This window comes from Gorilla gorilla, chromosome 21, assembly GCF_029281585.2.
Source record: "Gorilla gorilla gorilla isolate KB3781 chromosome 21, NHGRI_mGorGor1-v2.1_pri, whole genome shotgun sequence".
Classification (NCBI taxonomy): Eukaryota; Metazoa; Chordata; class Mammalia; order Primates; family Hominidae; genus Gorilla; species Gorilla gorilla.
This window is the reverse complement of record NC_073245.2, coordinates 55,846,696-55,872,829: the sequence shown is the minus strand read 5'-3', so window position 1 is coordinate 55,872,829 and position 26,134 is coordinate 55,846,696. Positions and strand designations below refer to the sequence as shown.

At 43.7% G+C, this 26,134-nt stretch overlaps 1 protein-coding gene across 3 annotated transcripts in view; it reads right to left on the bottom strand.

Annotated features, from left to right (window-relative positions):
* Positions 1-26,134, bottom strand: part of IFT52 (intraflagellar transport 52) — a 54,601-nt gene that overhangs the window by 6,946 nt on the left and 21,521 nt on the right. For 2 of the 3 annotated variants that reach the window (XM_004062168.5, XM_019017555.4), the window contains 5 exons: positions 21,194-21,280; positions 19,297-19,365; positions 16,078-16,232; positions 4,280-4,367; positions 3,041-3,149 (listed from right to left, as the gene is read on the bottom strand). In XM_004062168.5, coding sequence (XP_004062216.1) covers positions 3,041-3,149; positions 4,280-4,367; positions 16,078-16,232; positions 19,297-19,365; positions 21,194-21,280 — 508 coding nt within the window. Of the gene's footprint in view, positions 1-3,040; positions 3,150-4,279; positions 4,368-16,077; positions 16,233-19,296; positions 19,366-21,193; positions 21,281-21,869; positions 21,973-26,134 lie in introns of those variants that run through there. The other variant, XM_055373009.2, reaches the window with a different exon arrangement.

Below are 26,134 nucleotides of genomic sequence, written 5' to 3'. Positions count from 1 at the left end.
CCACCACGCCTGGCTAATTTTTTTTTTTTATTTTTAGTAGAGACAGGGTTTTACCATCTTGGCCAGGCTGGTCTCAAACTCCTGACCTTGTGATCCACCCGCCTCGGCCTCCCAAAGTGCCGGGATTACAGGCACGAGCCACTGCGCCTGGCCTTTTCTTTTCTGAGACTGGGTCTCGCTCTGTCAACCAGGTTGGAGTGCAGTGGCACAATCTTAGCTCACTGCAGACTTGACTTCCTAGGCTCAAGCAATCCTCCCACCTGGGCCTCCTGAGTAGCTGGTACTACAGGAGTGAGCCATCATGCCCGGCTAATTTTGTTTATTCTTCTATAGAGAAGAGGTCTCACAGTGTTGCCCAGGCTGGTCTCAAGTGATCCTCTTGCCTCAGCCTCCTAAAGTGCTGGGATTATAGGTGTGAGCCATCGCACCCAGGCTACATTTTTCTTTTAACAGGTATGTAATATTCTATTTTGTTTCTATTTATTTATTTTTCAGAAACAGGGTCCTTTGTCACCCAGGCTGAAGTGCAAGGTGTATCATAGCTCACTGCAGCCTCCAACTCTTGGGCCCAAGTGATCCTCCCACCTCAGCCTTCCAAGTAGCTAGGAATATAGAAATGCGTCACCACACCTGGCTACTTAAAAAAATTTTTTTTTTTAGATGGAGTTTCACTCTTGTTGCCCAGGCTGGAGTGCAATGACACGATCTCGGCTCACCACAACTTCCAACTCCTGGGTTCAAGCGATTCTCCTGCCTCAGCCTCCTGAGTAGCTGGGATTACAGGCATGCGCCACCACACCCAGCTAATTTTGTATTTTTAGTAGAAAAGGGATTTCTCCATGTTGGTCAGGCTGGTCTTGAACTCCCAACCTCAGGTGATCTGCCCACCTTGGCCTCCCAATGTGCCGGGATTACAGGCGTGAGCCACTGCACCCAGCCTTTTTTTTTTTGTTTTTTGAGACAAGGTCTCATTATGTTGTCCAAGCTGGTCTTGAAATCCTGGCCTCAACTGATCCTCCTGCCTTGGCTTTTCGAAGTGTTGAGATTATAGGCATGATCCACCGTGCCCAGGCTTTTTTTTTTTTTTTTTTTGTAGAGATGGGATCTATGTGACCCAGGCTTATTTCATATACTTTTTAACCAATCCCCCTAATGATGGATGGACCATTAGACTGTTTCCAGTTTTTTGAATGCTATAATTAATATCTATATCTTTTTTGTTTTGCATTTCTACAAGGACTTCCATAGGACAGTTGCTAGAAACAGAAATGCCAAGTCAAAGCTGCTTCTTCACCGTTCTGTGATTCCTCCTGGACTCATCACTATGTCCTGCTCATTTTTGACTGCCCAGGACCCACAGCAATGCCTGCCACAGAAGAGAGATGCAGTAAAGGTCTTCGTTTACACTGAACTGTTTCCATTTTGCTTACTTCTTTCTGGGCTTTGGGCACATACAGATGTTACTGACATAGCTGGTATCCTCTTGTACATGCAGTTTTATATCTTGCTTTCTTCATTCAGGATTCTCTCTTAAATTCTGTCTGTGTCATATGTGTCATTCCCTAGCCTTTGTGAACCTCTTTTATAATGACTACATATTCTCCTACCAAATGAATGTGACGCAGTTTAAGACCATTACTCTGCTAGTGGACATTAAAGCTATTCCCAAATTTATAGTTTTTTTCTATTTTTAAAAATTGTTATTTTTTTAAAATATATTTTTAGAGACAGGGTCTTGCTATGTTGCCCAGACTGGTCTTAAATTCCTAAGTTCAAGCGATCCTCCTACCTCAGCCTCCCGAGTTTACTGTATTTTTAAAATAAATAGTGTAGAAGTTGGCTGGACGTGGTGGCTCATGCCTGTAATCCCAGCACTTTGGGAGGCTGAGGCGGGTGGATCACCTGAGGTCTGCCATCTCTACTAAAAACACAAAAATTAGCCATGCGTGGTGGTGGCCACCTGTAATCCCAGCTACTTGGGAGGCTGAGGCAGGAGAATCGCTTGAACTCAGGAGGTGGAGGTTACCTCGAGCTGAGATCGCACTATTGCACCCAAGGCTGGGCGACAAGAGTGAAACTTTGTCTCAAAAAATATATATATAATCTCCTTAGATTAGACTCCCAGGAGTGGGGTCACTGCCTCAAAGTGGATGGTTAATTTTATGCCTCTGAGCATATATGTGCAGACCCATTTGCTGTGTTGGAGGCAATTCATGTCAGGAGCAGCCCCAGACCAAAAGTCAGGAGGACCACTCACCGTGGAGCTGTGTGGCCTGGGGCCTCATTTCTTCATCCACATGTCAAGCTGGGCACACTTGGCTCTCTCTCAGATCCTGTCCAATTTGAAGTCTCTATCATTCTTTGGGCCTTACTCAATTTCCTTATTTAGCTGCTCCTATGACCACTAACTGAGATTTGCTAAGTGGCAGCCAGGGTCAAGATTAATTCTATGGTCTCTCAATAGGTCAGAACTAAGGACTCACAGGGATCAAAGCTGAGACCTTTGGCTTTCTGCTTGGCACTATGTTCTAATTCACTGAACTAAATAGCCTCGAGAAGAACAACCAACATTATTTACATGACATAAATAAGAATGGTAAGTTTATACTCCTATTCATATTTTGTTTTCCCTAAACAAACTCTAAGCTGTCTGTCATAGCAATTCTCAGAAATTCATGATTAAATAAAACTCATAAGAGAAAACAAAGTTTAAAAGCTGGCCAAACTTAGGCCAGGCATGGTGGCTCACGCCTGTAATCCCAGCACTCTGGGAGGCCGAGGTGGGCGGATCGCCTGAGGTCAGGAGTTCGAGACCAGCCTGACCAATACGATGAAACCCCATCTCTACTAAAAATACAAAAATTAGCCGGGCGTGGTGGCGCATGCCTGTAATCCCAGGTACTCGGGAGGCTGAGACAGGAGAATCGCTTGAACCTGGGAGGCAGAGGTTGCAGTGAGCCGAGATCGCACCATTGCACTCCAGCCTGGGCAACAAGAGTGAAACTCTGTCTCAAAAAAAAAAAAAGTTGGCCAAACTTACACTTATTGGTAATCTGAGCCAGCCGTGCCTTCTCAGAGGAGAACGTTTCATCTAAATCAAATAGCTCCAGAGGAGGAGGTGGTAACTCCCGGAAACTGGGAGGAAAAACCTAAAAGGAAATAAAGTCATTATTTAGAAATGAGGGAGGATAAGGTAAAGGAAATAAAGTCTCTCAAGAAAGAGCTTGTCCAAAGTCATAACTAACAGTGATAAGACACAAGGAGAATAAGGAAGTTCACATCCTTAATTCCTCAGTTGGGAACCACACCACATGGAAACCCCTACAGAACAGTAACTCAGCTCTTCCCTGAGGATGAAATACCCAAACTCCCATCACCTCGTCTACCCTCACCCATTAGACCCATACCAAGAAAGATTATTAGCCCACTGTAAACAACCAAGTGGAACCAGCTCTAATTACCACTAAACTGACCAAGCTGACATACCAATGCTAATTAACTCAGAACGATGACACAAAGCTTGGGGCTTAGGTTTGTGTTGAACATTTGATTGTACAACTTGTTTCTCATTTAATCATAAGTTTTTAGGGATGGAAGTTATTTGGAGAACCAGATGCAGATTAGTGTAGAAAGTATTGAACCTGGAGTCACATTTTGTAGGTATAAACCAATGGTATGCGGGTAAATGTTTAACTACTTTCAAAACAAAACAAAACTGAAGGCCTGTTTTGTAGCATTTACCATTTTCTGTAATGTAAATCCTCTCACCATGGCCAATTTCAAGCTACCAAGCAAGATCAAGCCAACTGGCTCATAACATTTCAGAATGTGGTGAGACAAGGTAATTTTAAAGGCAAGTTGAATGTTGGACTGAAATGTTGAAAAATAACCTATTTACATACATAACAATAACTATCCCCTGGGCTGTGAGAATTATGTTATGAATCAGGCCCTGACACCTGGCATGGCAGTACAAAGTTTTCTTCCTTTTCATCCAAGAAATCTCATATATGCCCTCCAACCCCACAAGATGAGAATAGGAAATGTTTAATAGCCAGAAGGCTCCACATCCTTGATTCCTCAATTTGGAAGCATACCACATGGAAGTCTCCATAGAACATTAACAAATTTGGTGTCCATGCATGTTTAGAGACAGAGCACTATGACTCCACAAGGAGTGCCACAAATGGCACATGGAAGGGACCACGGCGAATGCCTGCTGACAAGATAAGGGCAACAGTGGGGCTCTGCAGTGGGATCCCCAAGCACACCTACTCACCGCAGGCTGAAGGGTTGGCAGCGGTGTCTCAAACTGAGGCTGGATGAGCTGGAGTGGTTCATGTTTCACATTTAGCTGCTCGTGAGCCCTGTGTTCATAATCAAACAAAAAAGCAGGGATCAAGACACTATAGCTCAGCATGTCTAACTGACCACACTGTGTTGTTCTCCATGAAATACAGTGGTTCAGTACTATTTTTAGAAATACCACTGGACCCAGCAATCCCATTACTGGGTATACACCCAAAGGAATATAAATCATTCTATTATAAAGACACATGCATGCATATGTTCACTGCAGCACTATTCACAATAGCAAAGACATGGAATCAACCCAAATGCCCATCAATGATAGACTGGATAAAGAAAATGTGGTACATACCATGAATACTACGCAGCCATAAAAAAGAATGAGATTGGCTGGGCGCAGTGGCTCACCCCTATAATCTTAGCACTTTGGGAGGCCAAGGTGGGTGGATCACCTGAGGTCAAGAGTTCGAAACCAGCCTGGCCAACATAGTGAAACCTTGTCTCTACTAAAAATACAAAAATTAGCCGGGTGTGGTGGCTGGCGCCTATAATCCCAGCTACTCAGGAGGCTGAGGCAGGAAAATTGCTTGCACCAAGGAGGCGGAGGTTACAGTGAGCAGAGATCGTGCGATTGCACTCCAGCCTGGGCAAGAGAGCAAAAATTCTGTCTCAAAAAAAAAGAAAGAAAAAGAAGAAAAAAAAAAAGAATGAGATCATGTCCTTTGCCAAGGACATGGATGGCGCTAGAGGCCATTATCCTTAGCAAACTAACACAGGAAGAGAAAACCAAATACCACATGTCCTTTTTTTTTTCTCTCTCTTTTTTTTGGAGACAGAGTCTTGCTCTGTCACCTAGTCTGGAGTGCAGTGGCGCTATCTCGGCTCACTGCAACCTCTGCCTGCCAGGTTCAAGCGATTCTCCTGCCTAAGCCTCCCAAGTAGCTGGGATTACAGGCACGTGCCACCACACCCAGCTAATTTTTGTATTTTTAGTAGAGATGGGGTTTCACCATGTTGGTCAGGCTGGTCTTGAACTCCTGACCTCGTGATCCACCCGCCTCAGTCTCCCAAAGTGCTGAGATTACAGGCATGAGCCACCGCACCCAGCCTACCACATGTCCTTATAAGTGGGAGCTAAATGATGAGAGCACACAGACACATAGGGGAGAATACACACTGGGGCCTATAGAAGGTTGGAGGGTGGGAGGAGGGAGAGGATCGGGAAAAATAACTAATGGATACTAGGCTTAACACATGCGTGATGAAATAATCTGTACAACAAACCCCCATGACACAAGTTTACCTAGGTAACAAATCTGTACTTGGTACCCCTGAACTTAAAAGTTAAAAAAAAAAAAAGCCTCATAAAATATCAATGTTACTTAATCAACTCTCTAAATAGAATATGCATTCTAACTTACACAGATTACATAGTTAAATCTTTTTTCATTTTAGATCAGAATATGTTAACGTATTCCAAGGGGATTTCAATGAAATATTTTAATGGAATTTAATTTCATGGCAGTTAGTCTAGTTTCTGTCTGTTTCAGATACTCATGTAGATATGCAGTGTTTCACTTTCTTTGGTGACTGGTTGAAATTTTGAATTTTTTTCTTTGATTTAGTGTAAAGGTTTGAGATTTCCCCTTCCAAAATAATAATACCTATATTAATTCCAACTTTGAAATTTGAATTTATTCTTCCCATATCACTCATATGCATCAATATGTTTAAAGAATTATGTGCTTTATCTTTTTTCTTCTTCTTCTATTTTTTTTTCATTTATGCACAAAAACCACAATCTAAACACTTACTTTGAGATAAATTTTGACTCTGTCACCCAGGCTGGAGTGCAGTGGTACGATCATAGCTCATTTTAATCTTGAACTCCTGGACTCTAGCTAGCAATCATCCTACCTCAGCCTCCTGAGTAGCCAGGACTACGAGCGAGTGTGCACCACCATGCCTTGCTAATTTTTAAAAAAAATTTTAGTAGGGACAAGGGCTCACTATGTTGCCCAGGCTGGTCTCGAACCCCTGGCTTCAAGAGGTCCTCCTGTTTCAGCTTCCCAAAGTGATGGGATTACATGCGTGAGCCACCACACCCAACCTTTTCTTTTTAAATCAGTTTCTGGTATTGAGATTTGTCCAAAGATGGAAATTGATTTCCTGGGAATGAGGGTCTTCATCACTCTTTACAGCTACTTCAATCTTAAATTTTCTTTTGATTAGTATTAACTGCTCACCTAAGGCAGCCAAATTCTCTTTTATTTATTTATTTTTTTGAGACAGAGTCTCACTCTGTCGCCCAGGCTGGAGTGCAGTGGTGCAATCTCAGCTCACTGCAACCTCTGCCTCCCGGGTTCAAGCGATGCTCCTGCCTCAACCTCTCGAGTAGCTAGGACTACAAACACGTGCCACCATGCCTAGCAAATTTTTGTATTTTTAGTAGAGATGGGGTTTCACCATGTTGGACAGGCTGGTCTCGAACTCCTGACCTCGTGATCCACCTGCCTCAGCCTTCCAAAGTGCTGGGATTACAGGTGTGAGCCACTGTGCCCAGCCCCAAATTCTGTCTTAATCATAGTGGATTACAAATAATAGTTAATACATGATTTGAAAGATAAATAATTTTGACTTTTTTTTTGAGACGGAGTTTTGCTCTTGTGGCCCAGGCTGGAGGACAATGGCGCGATCTCGGCTCACCGCAACCTCCGCCTTCCGGGTTCAAGCGATTCTCCTGCCTCAGCCTCCCGAGTAGCTGGGATTACAGGCATGCGCCACCATGCCCGGCTAATTTTGTATTTTTAGTAGAGACGGGGTTTCTCTATGTTGGTCAGGCTGGTCTCGAACTCCCGACCTCAGGTGATCCACCCACCTCGGCCTCCCAAAGTGCTGGGATTGACAGGCGTGAGCCACCAACCCCGGCCAATTTTGACTTTTAAAAAGTTAAAGCTATGAATACAATAAAGTCCAAATTAAAAAGAGACAAAATGTGTTGTTATAAATAATGTAATGATCCTTTCAGGAATCTTCTCTACCGTATCATACATTATTACTCATTGAGAACTGAAAAGAAACATTTCTTTCAAGTTTCATATCAGGTTTCTCCTAAATAAGCTTTTTGTTTTTGCCTGATGGACACAGTGAATCTTGCAACTCCTGTGTTTTTTTAATTTCTTTTCACCATTAAGAGATAGCAGTCAAATCTGAAATCTGTTTCTGGCAAGTAAACAGATCTGTATGATACGCACTTCTGTGTGCTCATTCAACAAATAATTACTGAATATCCACTATGTACCAGGCAGTTCTACACATGAGGAGTACAGCAACAGTAAAAGAAGATGCCAAGGCAGGCCATCACAGAACTTACATTGTAGGGGGAGGGGAGGCACACACTAAACAAAAAAACTAGTAAGATGTCAGGAACTGGCCGAGTGCGGGGGCTCATGCCTGTAATCCCAGCACTTTGGGAGGCTGAGGTGGGTGGATCACCTGAGGTCAGGAGTTGGAAGCCAGCCTGGCCAACATGGTGAAACCCCGTCTCTATTAAAAATACAAAAATTAGTTGGGCGTGGTGGCGCGTGCCTGTAATCCCAGCTACTCAGGAGGATGAGGCAGGAGAATTGCTTGAACCTGGGAGGCGGAGGTTGCAGTGAACCGAGACTGCACCACTGCACTCTAGCCTGGGAGACAGAGCAAGACTCTGTCTCAGAAAAAGAAAAAAAAAAGATGTCAGGAACTGATAAATATTAAGAAGACGAATAGGCTGGGCGCAGTGGCTCATGCCTGTAATCCCAGCACTTTGGGATGCCGAGGCAGGCGGATCACCTGGGGTTGGGAGTTCAAGACCAGTCTGACCAACAAGGAGAAACCCCGTCTCTACTAAAAATACAAAATTAGCCAGGTGTGGTGGCGCACACCTGTAATCCCAGCTACTCAGGAGGCTGAGGCAGGAGAATTGCTTGAACCCAGGAGGCGGAGGTTGTGGTGAGCGGAAATCGTGCCGTTGCACTCCAGCCTGGGCAACAAGAGCGAAACTCCGTCTTAAAAAAAAAAAAAAAAAAAAAGACAAATCAGAGGAGAGACAGGGAAGGGGCAGGGGCAGGGAGTGTGGCTTGTCAGAACAGCCCTGAGTGAGGGAGGGGGGAAGTCACGCAGTTATCTTCAAAAGTGTCCCTGGCAGAGGCAAGAGCAAGAACAGGCAGAAGGGTGCCCGGCATTTTCACAGGATAGCAGGCCAGCCAGAGTGACTCCAGCAGAGGATCAGTGTTAGGAGCGAGCCTACAGAGCTGAGCTCATCTTACCCCTGCATTATTTTTCTATTGTGGCTTCTCCTTTGCCTTCATTCTCTCAAACATTCATGTTATCCTTTTGCATTGTATGCAATTTTTTAAGCTGGCTAAACTTTTCTGGGGAAGAGGCAAAGTAAAATATCGTCATCCAGTTTAAATTGTACATATATTTGTAGCCCTTCAAAGTTAAGCTAGAAAACCAAATGCCAATGAGTGGACAAAGATCATGGCAGCTTTTTTCTATGAGTGAGGTCTGTAACTGCAGAAAGACGATTAGATGAGCTCACTGCTGTCACCTCCTCCACTATTTCCAGGTGCTTGGGGAGAATCTTTCCTAGCACTGAGCAGCAGATCTCCACAGAGGGAAGAGAAATAACTTTTATCAAGCACCTGCTATATGCCATGTATTATGCCAACCCTGTGTTAGGCACTTAAACTTATTTAATCCTCAATACAACTGTGGAAAGTGGGATAATCTCTTATAGAAGAAACTGAGGTACAGGAATGATAAACAGTAGCTTCCCAAAATCATATGGTTAAGATGGGACAAAGGCAAGATGAGAACTCAGACGGAGCCAATCTCTGCCAACCAGAATCTTTACTTTGGTCCGCCCCAAAATCAAAAGTGATTAGGGGCAGTTTTAAACTAAAATTCTTACTACCTGCTCACAAAGAATCCTGCTGCTGAGTCCTAGCCTCGGCTATCCCAGCTGTGAATTTATTTCCGCTTTCTGTCCCCAGAGAGAGCTGACTGTGCTGGAGCAAAGCCTTTGTCCCATTAAGTCTTCCCTTCCTCCACTCTGCTCACCACCTGCCCTAATTATCCTCCTACCATTAGCCAACATGGCTTGATGGGAACCGGGTAAGGGACTGGAGAAACTCATCTTAAAACCAAGGGAAGAACAGATGCAAAAGCTAAATATAAATCTGTGAAATGGCGCTGAACTAGATCTTTCAGGAATGGCCTGATCTCTGACACTGCGTTTTCACCACTCCATGTTTCAAGCCCCAGCCCATCAGACCATGAACTCTAAGGGCAGGGACTCCACACCATCTGCCTCTACCTCATACTCCACAGGCATTGATAAATACCCAATGGACAAATGAAATTACTTCAGAGCAACACCCTGTAGTTGACATAAATATTTAAAGCCTAACTGAATTTTAACTCAGAAAAGATAAACTATTGAAAGATGTTACTAGCAAATAAAAATATCTGAGCTTACCATATAGACACCAGAAGCCAGTAACTACTAGCCTCTGCTGTGGTATGTAAGACAAATACAAGAGTTGTCTAAGTCTCTGAAACATCCACTATTTGACTCTGCTGACACTAAGACAGTAGGCAGTTCCAATTAATCCTTCATTTAACACTGAAGAGTTATCATAATGATCTGGTTTAAACATATTAGGGGAGAATTAGGCCAAAACAGCAGAAGCTGGTCAGACTGCAACTGGCTAGCGGAGTGGTCAGATGTATCTTTTTTTATTCTAAGAAATGCCCTGAGCTGCAGAGGAGGAAGAGAACACCAGAGCTCAAAACCAAGCAAGTTAAGAGCCAAACATGCAGCCAGGAGCTACAGGATTTGTGACTGGGCTGTCACCTGTGGAAGGGGTGATGCAGATGTCACGCCCTGGTAGCTCTGGAGGCTTTGGTCCTGCTGTTTCTTAAAAGCACCCTCACCTCCTACAGTAACACATTTTCAGATAATTTCTTCCAAGATTCAGAGTTAAAATTGCCTGGCTTCAAATTCAGGTCCCAATGAAAACTAGTTGTGTGATTTTGAGCAAATCACTTAATTTCTCTGTGCCTCAGCGTCCTCAGATGTAAAATGGAGATAACAGCCTCACTGTGGTTGTTACATGATAATGCAAAGTACATAAATGTTAGTTGTTATTAATATTGAAGGAAGGGGAGATGAGAGGGGAGCTAAGGACAATTGTTAGTCAGGGCTTGATTAGTAGCTGTTTAACTTAGAGCAAATTGTCCCAAGCCTCAGCTTCTTAGAAGTTAACTATGGAGCTATTCTCTACTTTTTAGAATTGTTGTAAACAGTAAATGTGGTAGTATTTGCAGGCTCTTGGCAGAAAGTGGGGGTTCAATGTCTGTAAAACTTAAGTTGGGGCCGGGCTCGGTGGCTGACGCCTGTAATCCCAGCACTTTGGGAGGCCGAGGCGGGCAGATCATGAGGTCAGGAGATCGAGACCATCCTGGCTAACACAGTGAAACCCTGTCTCTACTAAAAATACAAAACATTAGCTGGGTGTGGTGGCAGGCGCCTGTAGTCCCAGCTACTGGGGAGGCTGAGGCAGAAGAATGGCGTGAACCCGGGAGGCGGAGCTTGCAGTGAGTCGAGATGGCGCCACTGCACTCCAGCCTGGGTGACAGAGCAAGACTCCATCTCAAAAAAATAAAAAACAAAACAAAAAAACAAAAACGTACAACAGAGCTTTTGGATATGATGTATAAGGTTTTACAAAATAAGCTAATTAAAACCACAATTATAGCAGTTACTGTTTATACTAAAACATGCAACTAAATAATTCCTGGGCATTTACAAAAGATATTGCCCCTTCCTCTTTATACTACTTGCTTGACAAAATCACAATAGTTAAATCCATGTCTGGGCCCACTCTGCCTGCAGCTACACAGCTAAACAAGTTTGGAGGAAAACATACCACTCTACTGGTTTGTAGAACTTTAGATCCAAAACCTCTAACCTCCCGTGGGATTGGCAAATCCTTCTACAGAAACCTTGTCTACTCCCTCTCCCACTCCCCTAGAGGCCTAATATATGCCTTCTCTCCTAAATCTCCACTATCTCTTTGGCAATTTTTTTTTTTTTTTGAGATGGAGTCTCGCTCTGCCTGTCGCCCAGGCTGGAATGCAGTGGCGCGATCTCGGCTCACTGCAACCTCCGCTTCCCAGGTTCAAGAGATTCTTCTGCCTCAGCCTCCTGAGTAGCTGGGACTACAGGCGCGCACCACCAAGCTCGGCTGATTTTTGTGTTTTTAGTAGAGACGGGGTTTCACCATACTGGCCAGGCTGGTCTCAAACTCCTGACCTCGTGATCCACTCGCTTCGGCCTCCCAAAGTGCTGGGATTACAGGTGTGAACCATCATGTCTGGCTTCTTTGGTAATTTTTAACTGATGATCTTGTTTCCCATTTCATCAAAAGGACTGAAGCCCTGAGAACTTCCACAATCTTCAATCAACAACTTTTCTCATCCACCAGAGTCTGAACCCATGTTTCCCATCTGTTACCAACTGAATGATCCATGCTCCTGTCTAAAAGCTAAGACCGGGCCGGGCGTGGTGGCTCATGCCTGTAATCTCAGCACTTTGGGAGGCTGAGGTGGGTGGATCACTTGAAGTCAGGAGTTTGAGACCAGCCTGACCAATATGGTGAAACCCCGTCTCTACTAAAAATACAACAATTAGCCAGGTGTGGTGGTGCATGCCTGTAGTCCCAGCTACTAGGGAGGCTGAGAGGTAGGAGGATCACTTGAACCTGAGAGGCAGAGGTTGCAGTGAGCCGAGATCGTGCCTGTGCACTCCAGCCTGGGTAAAGAGTGAGACTGTATCTCAAAAAAAAAAAAAAAAAAAAAACAACTCTCTCTCTCTCTATATATATATATGACATAATAAAAATAAAAGCAAAGGCCAGGCTGGGAATGGTGGCTCATATCTATAATCCAACACTTTGGGAGGCCAACGTGGGAGGACTGCTTGAGCCCAGGAGTTCCAGACCAGCCTGGGCAACAGTGAAACCTGTCTTCAAAAAAAAGAAAAAGAGCTAAGACCACTTACCAAACTCCCTTTCCCATTGTCTCTTGCTTACTCTCGTGTTTCACGCCAGCCATTTTCCTCGCTCTCTCCTACATTATCCATTTTTCTCTCTACTGGAACATTCCCACCAGTATAAAAATACCCTGTGACTTCTTCCATCCAAAAAACACCTTCTTGACCTTACTTCCTCCAGCTAGTTACTGACCCTGGCCCTTGCCCCTGCTCTGTTCCTCTCTGTAGCAAATACCATAAAAGAGCTACCTATATTTGCTATGTCCAATTCTCTCTTAAACCAATTTCAAATGAGCTTTCATCCTTACCATGTCATAAAAAAGACCCTGTCTAGATCACCAGTGACCTCCATGTTGCTAAATCCAATGATAAATTCTCAACCCTCATTTTTTATGACCCATCAGAAGTATCTGACACAGCTGATTACCCTTTCCATCTTGACAGACTTTCTTTGCTTGGCTCTCAGAATACCATGCACTTGATTTTCTTCATCTCACACTGGCTGCTGCTTTTCCATCTCTTCTTTCGGCTTTTCTATTTCTTCCTTTCCTTTTTTTTTTTTTTTTCTGAGATGGAGTCTGGCTCTGTTGCCCAGGCTGGAGTCCAGTGGTGTGTTCTTGGCTCACTGCAACTTCTGCCTTCCGGGTTCAAGTGACTCTCCTGCCTTACCCTCCCGAGTAGCTGGGACTACAGGCGTGTGCCACCATGCCTAGCTATTTTTTTTCTATTTTTAGTAGAGATGGGGTTTCACCATGTTGGCCAGGCTGGTCTCAAACTCCTGGCCTCAAGTGATCCACCCACCTCGGCCTCCCAAAGTGCTGGGATTACAGGCGTTGAGTCACCGTGCCCAGCTGGCTTTTCTGTTTCTTCCTAAATTCTAAACTCTGGGGTGCCCCAGGGCACAATAGATGGTCTTTTTTTCTTCTCTATCAACACTTTTAACACTTTGTGAGCTCATCTAGTCACATGGCTTTACATACTGTCTACCATATTTCATCAAATCTAAGAATCCACCAAAGGTAAGATGCATCATAATTTATGGTCCATTGAAAGAAAAAAATGCTAATTAAACTCATACGTCATCTATTGTTAAGATTCATCCTGAAAAACAGAAAAAAAGGAAAAGAAAGAAAAAAAGGCAAAAAATAAGAAAAAAGATTCATCCTGATTTTATAGATTTGAAAATAGGACCAGGTGCTGTGGCTCATGCCTTTAATCCCAGCACTTTGGGAGGCCGAGGTAGGTGGATCACCTGAGGTTAGGAGTTCGAGACCAGCCTGGCCAACATGGTGAAACCCCGACTCTACTAAAAATACAAAAATAGCTAGGCATGGTGGTGCTACTCAGGAGGCTCAGGCAGGAGAATTGCTTGAGCCTGGGAGGCAGAGGTTGCAGTGAGCAGAGATTGCGCCACTGCACTCCAGCTTGGGCAAAAACAGTGAAATTCTGTCTCCAAAAAAAAAAAAAAAGGAAAAGATGTATGCTTTAGATGAAGTACAGATGTGCCCCTAAACTCCCAAATTAAATGTGCAGCTCAGATATCTCTTCTGACCACCAGGTTAAAATATAAAACTGCTACTAAACATCATCTGGATACCTAATTGACATCTCAACTCCATATACCTCAAACTGAACTTCTGCTCTTCCTGCAAAATCTACTCGCAGTCTTTCTCAACTCAGTTATTGCAACTTTTTTTTTTTTTTTTTTTGGAAACAAGATCTCTCTCTGTTGACCAGGCTGGAGCGGGGTCACTGCAGCCTTAACCTTTGGGGCTCAAGCAATCCTCCCACCTCAGCCTCCCAAGTAACTCATGCCTGAATTACTGTGACCGCTCCCTTCACGCCCTGCCTCCATTCTTGCTCCTTGACGTTCGGGATATAAGGAAGTCATTATGCCATACCTCTGCTCAGCACTCTCAGTGGCTCCTCTTTTCACCCAGAGTGAAAGCCAAGGAAGTCCTTACAGAGGCAAAAAAGTAGGCCAGGCCTGATCTCCCACCATTCTCACCCCTACTCACTCTGCAGTGGCCACGATGGCCTTGTTGCTCTTCCTTAAATGTATCAGGCATTCCTCCGTCTTGCAGTCTTAGGACTGGCTGTTTCCTCTGCCCAGAATACTCTTCCCTCAGATAGCCACAAGGCTAAATTCTTTACCTCCTTCAGGTTTTTCCTCAAATATCACCTTTTCAATGAAGCCATCCTGCTCACCCTATTTTTTTTTTTGAGATGGAGTCTTCCCGTCGCCCAGGCTGGAGTGCAATGGTATGATCTTGACTCACCGCAATCTCTGCCTCCCGGGTTCAAATGATTCTCCTGCCTCAGCCTTTGAGTAGCTGGGATTACAGGCGCCCACCACCGTGCCCAGCTAATTTTTGTATTTTTAGTAGAGACGGGGTTTCGCCATGTTGGCCAGGCTGGTCTCGAACTCCTGACCTCGTGATCTTCCCATCTTGGCCTCCCAAAGTGCTAGGATTACAGGTGTGAGCCACCACGCCTGGCCTGATCACCCTATTAAAAATGCAATGTGCCTGGCACTCCCCTACCCCAGTACTCTGCTTGACGTATGTAATCATCTTCTAACATATTCTTTAATTTACATCACACATATAGAAATGTCTTGATGCCTGTCTGTTTTGCTAGATAATAAACTTCAAAAGGGCAAAGATTTTCATTATTGAGGTCCCTGAAGCATCCCAAGATCCTGGAACAGTAGTTGTGCCACAAATACTTGCTGAGTGGATGTATAAGCAAGGCACAGGGAGAATGGCAGCATGCTAATTTCACAAACATCCCCCAAATGCCCAGGATGTGCTGGGCTCTGGGTCTTAGGCAATGAGGATTCCAGGTTGATAAGACATGGCTCTTGCTCTCTGGATACACGGGGGTGAGAAAGGAAGACAAGCTAAACAATTTTCTCCCTGAGTGAAATTCAGGTTAGAAACAGTGAAGATGAGCCCTGGCCCCTTTCTGAACCCCTTTGCTTCTGTGTCATTTCCTCCTCCTTTGCCTTCAGGATGCTGCCCGCTGTCCTGTACTTTTAACTGCTTTTCCCCAGCTTCTGTCTTTGGCCCTCTTCTTCTCCTGCCTCTCAAGCACTGACAGCTGTGAGGTCCTGTCTCAAGGCCAATTCCCATCCTTGTGCTGTCCCTGATGTCCTCATCCCATCCCACGGCTTCCCTAACGGCTTTACAGATCTTTTCATCTTTAAACTTGTAGTTCCACCTGCACATCCGCACTAGACTGAGAGTGCCCAGAACACAGCCCATTTATCATTCCTTTTCCTGCATTCTAAGTGCCAGTTAATAGCATTACCAGTTGCCCAGATACCCAGAGAGAAATGAGGTGACCACCATCTCCATTTACTGAGGGTTTTCCTGGGACTCGGGACTCTCTGTGCTAAAACCAGAAGTCTGGGGCAAAATGAAACAAGCTGGTCACCCTAAATGCCTGGTCCAGAATCTGGAACACGCAGGGGCTAATAACCTCTGGCAGTTCCTCTACATCAACCCCTCATGCCCAGCCCAGTTTCTTTGTTGACCTCATCATAGACCTGAGAACATGTTCTGCATGCCACATTTACTGTGACCCTAATTCCCGTTCCCAGGTTCATGTTTCCAAACCAAACACTCAGAATGGAATGCAGTGTGGCTCAGAGGCCCACAGGTACTGACTCGATGACGCTGTGGAAGGAGGTGGTATCCAGCTGGAAGATGGACAGGTCGAAGAGGGTGGTAAAGTCCCTCGGGATCTCATCACTCTCCTGGAGACACTCTCGATTCCGCTTTGATAGGGTGGCTGTGTAGGGCAGCATCATGTAGTCAGAAATCTGAAAGCCACAAGAGGGTTCCTTTTAGCACAGCAAGAGCAAGCATTTATTCTGTCAAGTCTCCACTGTCTCAGGTCTAAATCTGCAACATTTATATTCTCTTGCCAAGAAATTTTACTGTTCATGATCACTGACACTAAAGCTTAAATAAGCCAATTTATGTGCAAAGAGGAACAAAACTCACTTGGCTAAACCCCAGCACTGGCTAAATCCAGATCTCCAATTACACCAGTACTCACATGGCTGAAAACAGCTGGAGAAACATACAACCCTATCAACTGGTCTTTTAATTTCATGATCTCTGATCTTGAGCGCTCAGCAATCAACTACATCTCCGTAGTCTACTCACTTTCCCATTCTTCTAGACAATAATTCCCTTTTGTCAGTTCAGCCATCAAAATGATTTTCCCAGCTGGGTGCAGTGGCTCACACCTACAACACTTTGGGAGGCTGAGGTGAGTGGATCGCTTGAGCCCAGGAGTTGGAGATCAGCCTAGGCAATATGGCAAAACCCTGTCACTACAGAAATACAAAAAAATTTAGCTGAGCATGGTGGTGCATGCCTGTAGTCTCAGCTACTTAGGAGGCTGAGGTGGGAGGATCACCTGAGCCCAGGAGGTCAACACTGCAGTGAGCCGTGATCAAACCACTGCACACCAGCCTGGGTGACACAGTAAGACTTTGTCTCAAAACAAAAAAATTGGTTTTCCCTTTCACCATTTTAGCAATGACCTTATTTTCTATTTTAGTAAGAAAATAGAGGAAATCATGAAAGAAAGTCCACAAGCTCCCACCATAACATGTGCCCACCCCCTAGCATCAAGGCCCTATCTGCTTCTTTCCTCCTGATACATGCCAGAGCACCTGTGACACCAGTACAGACAGTTCCTCCACTGGTACACTAGATCCCAGTCCTTCTCCCCTAGCCAAGGACATCCCTCCAGCATTGCTGAGAGCCCTCAGTCATGACACATGCTGTGGACTAGTAACAGTAAAAGACCAGGAAAACATAAATGCCTGCCAACAGGAGAGTGGTTAAATATATGTATATATTTATATTTACACATAAAAATATGTATATATTTATATTTACACATAAAATATGTATATATTTATATTTACACATAAAAATATGTATATATTTATATTCACATATAAAATATGTATATATTTACATAAAAATATGTACATATTTATATTTACATAAAAATATGTACATATTTATATTTACATAAAAATATGTACATATTTATATTTACATATAAAATATGTACATATTTATATTTACATATAAATATGTACATATTTATATTTACATATAAAATATATATAAATATAAATATAGAATATATATATGTATAAAAAATTTATTTTTTTTGAGACGAGTCTCGCTCTGTCGCCCAGGCTAGAGTGCAGTGGCATGCTCTTGGCTCACTGCAAGCTCTGCCTCCTGCGTTCATGCCATTCTCCTGTCTCAGCCTCCCGAGTAGCTGGGACTACAGGCGCCTGCCACCACGCCCGGCTAATTTTTTTTTTTGTATTTTTAGTAGAAACGGGGTTTCACTGTGTTAGCCAGGATGGTCTCCATCTCCTGACCTCGTGATCTGCCCGCCTCGGCCTCCCAAAGTGCTGGGATTACAGGCATGAGCCACCGCACCCGGCCGAGAGTGGTTAAATATATTACACTTAAATAATGAAGCAAAATATCCATATGCTTAATGTTTCCATATAAGGAAATATTTTAGACATGCAGCTCTCCTGTTTCCTAACCCAAATCAGTCTCTAAGAAGCCATGTCCCTAGGTGAGGGAGGAAGCAGTCAGTGGACAGCTGTCTTCGACTGTCTTCTCACCTACCTCCTATGACCAATGGCCAGGAAATCATTTTCCTGACATTTCAGAGTTTAAGAAATAGAGAAACAATTGTAGAGTAAGTGCAGTTTGAATTAGGAGACCTGGATTTGGATCCTGGCTCTGCACTTGCCTGCCATTTGAACACACTGCAATCTTGAAGGATTTGTTTCCTTATCTATAAAATGAGAATAAGACCATCTGCCTCCCAGGGCACTTATGAGGATTAAATAAGATGACTTACGTGGAAGTATATGGCATACGATGCCTGACACACTACCATCTATTAAATTAGCCCACACAATCATCCTGTGAGGCAGAGAACACAGGTATTAGTGTTCCTTGTTCACAGATAAGAAAACTAGAAGGCTGGGCCCAGTGGCTCACGCCTGTAATCCCAGAACTTTGGGAAGCTGAGGCAGGTGGATCACTTGAGGTCAGGAGTTTGAGACCAGCCTGGCCAAAATGGTGAAACCCTGCCTCTACTAAAAATACAAAAATTAGCCAGGCATGGTGGTTCACGTCTGTAATCCCAGCTACTCAGGAGGCTGAGGCAGGAGGATCGCTTGGACCCAGGAGACAGAGGTTGCAGTGAACTGAGATTGTGCCACTACACTCCAGCCTTGGGTGACAGAGTGAGACTCCATCTCAAAAAATAAATAAATAAATAAAATAAAATAATTTTTTTTTAGTAAAGAAAACTAGGATGAAAAATGGTCAGAAAGAACCTGTATAAGGTCCAAGAGCCAGTGGTGATTTCACTGTGCTGGTTTCACCACTTTCCCTTGTCTGATGAATATTATTATAATGCCTTTAGAACTGTTAAATCTAAAGGCAACAAAATTATAGTTTACAACATAAATTCTGATACTCTTTGTTTCTTTATGAGAAAATTTCAGATTTCTGAAAAAAGTATTTTTCTGCAGATGCTCATTTTGAAAGTCTGGGCCAGGGTGCCCATAATTTAAATTCTAATTTATATACATACTGTATGTATGTATGCTCCCCCTCCAATTAATTCTATGATTAATTACATATATTGTTTATTGACTTATTTTTTACAATATGGCCTTCATCTCCCTCAAATCATTCCTTCGTTCCATCTGTCTTACAGATGAGGTAAGACAGTCATGTATTCCTTTTGAGCTGTGAGAAGTGGTACTGAGAAGCTGGACTCATTTTTCATTTAAAAGTTTCTAATAATTCGGTGTCTACCTCTGGGTCCTCAGCATCAATCTGGTTTAGGTGGATGTCTCCTGTCGTGAGCCACTGGAAAACAACATCCTAAATTAAAAAAAAAAAGTATATAATTAGGACAGTTGGTTATTTGAAAAAGCTGAAGGTCAGGACTAGAGAATTAAATCAAGAAGAATGATAAAGGAAAAAAGATTAAACCAGTGATTCAGAAAAGGGTAGCCAGCCTTGTCTTGATGCAATCATATGAGAACTCAAAGGTTTTCTTCACCCTAATGCACCTTTTTTTTTTTTGAGACAGAGTCTCGCTCCGTCGCCCTGGTTAGAGTGCGGTGGCGCAATCTTGGCTCACTGCAACCTCCACCTCCTGGGTTCAAGCGATTCTCCTGTCTCAGCCTCCTGAGTAGCTGGGATTACAGGTGCCTGCCACCAGAACTGGTTGATTTTTGTATTTTTAGTAGATGGGGTTTCACCATGTTGGTCAGGCTGGCCTCGAATTCCTGATTACAGGTGATCCACCTGTCTCGGCCTCCCAAAGTGGTAGGATTACAGGCATGAGCTGCCATGACCAGCATAATGCAACTTTTATTATCAGAAATTTATAATGTATCTTTAAGCACTCTAACCTCTAACCACAAGCTAAAATTTATTAACCTTTGTTCACAATCCTGAATTAATCCGTATTTACTGTGATGACAGTCTGAAATTAAAACTTTTGAAAAGAAGAATACCTAGGCCGGGTGTGGTGGCTCAAGCTGTAATCCCAGCACTTTGGGAGGCTGAGGCGGGTGGATCACCTGAAGTCAGGAGTTCGAGACCAGCCTGGCCAACATAGTGAAACCTCATCTCTACTAAAAATACAAAAATTAGCCTGGTGTGGTGGCGCACACCTATAATCCCAGCTACTCAGAAGGCTGAGGCAGGAGAATCGCTTGAACCCGCGAGGTGATGGTTGCAGTGAGCTGAGATGGTGCCATTGCACCCCAGCCTGGGCGACGAACAGAGACTCCATGTCAAAAAAAAAAAAAAAAAAAGTAGAATATCTAGATCTCCCATAATGTGTCTAGAGACATTGAAACTTCATGTAAATTCCACAGAAATAAGATCTTTATCAATCTCCCAATATAACAATTATAAGGCGTTTCTTTCTCTCACTGGAATCACCAATGGACAGCTCTGGCACATGCTCTACAGACATGTGCTTCCCTACTCTGCCATCTTCCGTAAGACATGTTCCCTTGGCATTTTTTTGACAAAACTGCAATGCCTTTACTTTATTTGCCACATCAGTCAGTGAGTAGTCCTCTACAGAGCCCTTCCTAATTCCCATTCCTACCAGCCCCTCCTCTCCACTCACACCTTGAATCCCGTAATTCAGGTCCCCATTTCTCCTTGCCTGGTGACACCACCACCTTCCTAATTGGCTCTAGGCTGCCTCCTCCTTTCCACTTTCCACACAACTGACAGAAGAATCTTTCCAAAACATTCTAGAAGTTCTTTCATAAACAGCAACAACAAAAAAAGAAGAAACACAGATCTGGCTATGCTCAAGGCTGCTGAAAACCCAAGGGCTCCCTGTGGCTTTCAGCATCAAGTTCAAGCTCCTTGGCCTTACACGTGATACTGCTATTGAGCCTGTTCCTCTCCGCTTCTCCAGGCTCAGCTCCCACCCCACCTGACATGCTCAGAAACACCCTTCTGGGTTTACTAATTTGTCTCTCTCTCTCTCAGTGTATTACAAACTTCTCCAAAGCAGGGACTGGGACTATGCCTGACTCAACTTTGTATTCTCAGTGCCTGGCATATAATGGGTTCTGAGTAGCTGCTTTTAAATGAACAAATAAACTTACCAGTATTTTTTTAAACGACATGAAAATAATACACATTGTACATTAATATGACGAAAGAAAAAGCTTACCATGATTTTGCTGTTTTCTTCTTTGTCCAAATATTGATCACTGAACATGTGACATGAACCAAGCACTGCCAGCTTCCCACCTTGGTTCTATTGATGACAAAGCAAGGTCAGATACTCAAATCCGAAAGTGCATCTCATGTATCCTAGTCCCCAGACACTTATCAGAATCATGCTAGCAACTGTCTTATATACTGAAGAGTGCCAATTCACACCCAGATTTTAAAGTTTAGAAATACCAACTATAGGCCAGGCGCAGTGGCTCAGCCTGTAATACCAGCACTTTGGGAGGCTGAGGCAGGCGGATCACCTGAGGTTGAGAGTTCAAAACCAGCCTGGCCAACATGGTGAAACCCCGTCTCTACTAAAAATAAAAAAAAATCAGCCAGGTGTGGTGGCATGCGCCTGTAGTCCCAGCTACTCGGGAGGCTGAGGCAGGAAAATCGCTTGAACTTGGGAGGCGGAGGTTGCAGTGAGCTGAGATTGCGCCACTGCACTCCAGCCTGGGCAACAGAGTGAGACTCCATCTCAAAAAAAAAAAGAAAACAGAAAGACCAACTATAATAACTACTACACTTTAACCTGCCTCTCATTTTAGATACTTCTGTATTTTTTTATTTGGCTTTAACGAAAACTAACATAAATTAATTCTACATTAGCTGGGTGTGGTGAGGCATACCTGTAGTCCTAGCTACTTGGGAAGCTGGGGCAGGAGAATCACTTGAGCCCAGGAGCTCGAGGTTACAATGAGCTATGACTGCACCATGCACTCCAGCCTGGGAAACCCTGTCTCTAAAAATTAAAAAAAAAAAAATTAAATTGGTTCTACAGCATTTTCCCATTGTTGTTTATCTTATAAATGAAGATCATAATTTTAAAGGGAAAAAAGATAAACTCAAAGACAGTCTGTACAATTAAAGATACCTATGGGTACTAAAAAAAAGTATTTAAGTAAGATCCAAATAGAAAGCTAAGGCAGGCTGAGTGCAGTGGCTCACGCCTGTAATCCCAGCACTTTGGGAGGCCAAGGTGGGCAGATCACCCTGAGATCAGTAGTTCAAGACCAGCCTAGCTAACATGGGAGGCAAAACCCTGTCTCTACTAGAAATACAAAAATTAGCTGGGGTTGGTGGCACGCGCCTGTACTCCCACAGCCACTTGGGAGGCTGTGGCGGGAGGATTGCTTGAACCTGGGAGGCGAAGTTGCAGAGAGCTGAGATCGCGCCACTGCACTCCAGCCTGGGCAACAGAGTAAGACTCAGTCTCAAAGAAAGCTAAGGCAAGGCTGGGCGCAGTGGCTCACGCCTGTAATCCCAGCATTTTAAGAGGCCGAGGCGGGTGGATCACTTAAGGCCAGGAGTTGGAGACCAGCCTGGCCAAGATGGCCAAACTCCGTCTCTATTAAAAATACAAAAATTAGTCAGGCATGGTGGTGCATGCCTGTAATCCCAACTACTCAGGAAGCTGAGGCATGAGAATCACTTGAATCTGGGAAGCGGAGGCTGCAGTGAAGCAAGATCACACCACTGCACCCCAGCCTGGGCGACAGAGTGAGACTCTGTCTCAAAAAAAAAAAACCAGAAAACTAAGGCACAACCATGAGAAGTCATAAAATAATGACTGGTTAATAAGAAAAATTTTCAATACTTGTAACTTTTAACAAATAAAAACAAAGTACTTTTTCCTATCAGATAAATAAATATGAAAATACGATATAAACAGCGCTAGTCAAATTTTAGTGAAATAAGTTCTTTCACACATTGTTGCTGAAACTATTACCATATGCAACAAAAGCAGTCTGAAACATAAAAAATTCTATGCCCAGTTGTGTAGTTATAGTCACAAAAAATTAGAAATAAATCCATATGTTCACAAAAAAGTAATTCAGAATGATGCAACCTTCTTCAGCAGTTAAATTTCATATTATAAAGGCCTTTCAGTAACATGGGAAAATGCTTCCAACACATCATTCAGTTAAAAAAAAAGTATACTACAATTTTTTCCCATTTTTAGAGACAGGGTCTCACTCTGTCTCCCAGGCTAGAGTGCAGTGGCACAATCATGGGTCACTGTAGCCTCGAACTCCTGGGTTCAAGTGATCCTCCTGCCTCAGCCTCCCAAGTAGCCAGGACTACAGGAGAATAACACCACACTCAGCTAACTTTTTTGTAGAGACAGGTCTTGCTATGTTGCCAAGGCTGGTATCAAACTCCTGGCCTCAAGTGATCCTACCTCCTTAACCTCCCAAAGTGCTAAGATTATAGGCATGAGTCACCATGCCTGACCTATACTATAAATTATATTGCTATCCTACTTTAAAGCTTACAAGGCAAATAAATAAAAATAAGGCAAAGCAAAAGTAGGAGAAAGTGAATAATATGTCAACCTGGGCTGTCTTAGAGTCTTGGAGTAGTGCGATGGGGGAATTTTCTTCTTTTGCTTTATCTCTGTATTGTTCATTTTTTTCTACAATTATTGTAACATTTCTACAATATTACTTTTTTTTTTTTTTTTTTTTTTTTTGGAGACAGTGTCTTGCTCCACTGCCCAGGCTGGAGTGCAGTGGCATGATCTTGGCTCACTGCAACCTCCGCTTCCAGGGTTCAAGTGATTCTCTTGCCTCAGTCTCTGAAGTAGCTGGGATTACAGGCACTCACCATCATGCTAGGCTAATATTTTTGTATTCTTAGTAGAGACAGGGTTTCACTATGTTGGCCAGGCTAGTCTCGAACTCCTGACCTCAAGTGATTTGCCCGCCTTGACCTCCCAAAGTGCTGGGATTACAGTTGTGAGCCACCATGCCCAGCCCAACAATGAGCACATTATTACTTTTGTAATGAGAAAACCAGTTCAATAGTAAAAATACAAAATGAAATCGGTTTTTTTAGCTACATCACATACAGGGAACAGGCACAGTTATAACTTCCCCAGGAAAAGAATTATACTAAGCCAGAGATGTCAAGAGACATAAATACACACATTCCATGAATTTTTTAAAAATTGGTAAAAAAAAAAACAACTCTGATTTGTACCAGGTTAAAAGCAAATGCTGCAAAGCCTGCCACCATGCCTGGCTAATTTTTCAATATATTTTTTTTTTTCTTTGAGACGGAGTCTCACTCTGCCTCCAGGCTGGAGTGCAGTGGCACAATCTCGGATCACTGCAACCTCCTGGGTTCAAGCGATTCTCGTGCCTCAGCTTCCTGAGTAGCTGGGATTACAGGCACGTGCCACACCATGCCCAACTAATTTTTGTAATTTTAGTAGAGAGAGGGTTTCACCATGTTGGCCAGGATGGTCTCAATCTCCTGACCTCGTGATCCACCCGCCTTGGCCTCCCAAAGTGCTGGGATTACAGGCGTGAGCCACTGCGCCTGGTCAATTTTTGTATTTTTAGTAGAGACAGGGTTTCATCACGTTGGCCAAGCTGGTCTTGGACTCCTGACCTCAAGTGATCCACCCACCTTGGCCTCCCAAAGTGCTGGGATTACAGGTGTGAGCCACCACGCCCAGCCCGAGAGCTTTTAAATAAGAAGGGAAAGGTAATTCCTAGGTACCACAAAGAAAAATAGGATTGTTCAGAGCTAGAGACACCTAGGTCCCTCTAGAAAAAAAATTAGGAGATCAGCTGGTGAATTCTGTCTTAGGGGGCAGATGAAGGTAAATTCAGCAAAATGTGATTTAAAAGGCAGTGGGGGCTGGGCACAGTGGCTCATGCCTATAATCCCAGCACTTTGGGAGGCCGAGGTTGGGGGGATTGCCTGAGCTCAGAAGTTCAAGACCAGCCTGGGCAACATGGTAAATCCCCATCTCTACTAAAAATACAAAAATTAGCAGGGTGTGGTGGTGCAGGCCTGTAATCCCAGCTACTTGGGAGGCTGAGGCGGGAGGCAGAGATTGCAGTGAGCCAAGATTGCGCCACTGCACTCCAGCCTGGGCAACAGAGCTCATGCCTGTAATCCCAGCACTTTGGGAAGCCAAGGTGGATGAATCACTTGAGGTCAGGAGTTCGAGATCAGCCTGGCCAACATAGTGAAACTCCATCTCTCCCAAAAATACAAAAATTAGCCATGCTTGGTGGCAGGCACCTGTAATCCCAGCTACTTGGGAGGCTGAGGCAGGAGAATTGCTTGAACCTGGTAGGCGGAGGTTGCAGTGAGCCAAGATCATGCCACTGTACTCCAGCCTGCACAACAGAGTGAGACTCCATCTCAAAAAAAAAAAAAAAAAGAAAAAGAAAGGCAGTGGGATGTTGGGTCACTGCCTGGGAATAGCTGTGCCCACATTTCTATGGGGTCTCTAGGATAATAACTGGAAAAATAGTTTTCTGATATATTTTCCTAGTATAAACTAACAGCAACATAATTCTGTGCTATTTTGTGTAATATGTTAACTCCATCTGTTCCTGAATGTATTCTCTTTACACTGAGGGTGACAGCCCATAGTCACAGACAGGATTAAAAGTTATTTTCATCAATATGCTGCCATGGGATCAAAAAAAAAAGTTATTTTAAAAGTTATAATACAGCACTTCGGGAGGCCGAGGTGGGTGGATCACGAGGCAGGATGGTCAGGAGATCGAGACCATCCTGGCTAACATGGTGAAACCCTGTCTCTACTAAAAATACAAAAAATTAGCTGGGCGTGGTGGCAGGTGCCTGTAGTCTTAGCTACTCGGGAGGCTGAGGCAGGAGAATGGCGTGAACCCGGGAGGTGGAGCTTGCAGTGAGCCAAGATTGCACCACTGCACTCCAGCCTGGGCAACAGAGTGAGACTCCATCTCAAAAAAAAAAAAAGAAAAAAAGTTATAATACAGGTAGCCTCATGCTACAGTGGAAAAGCTTTGGGTTTAGAATAATAAGAGCTAGGTTTAGGCCTTAACTTCATCAATTACTGGACAATCCACTGTTTCCCCATAAGCAAAATGTATATAGCTGAAATACT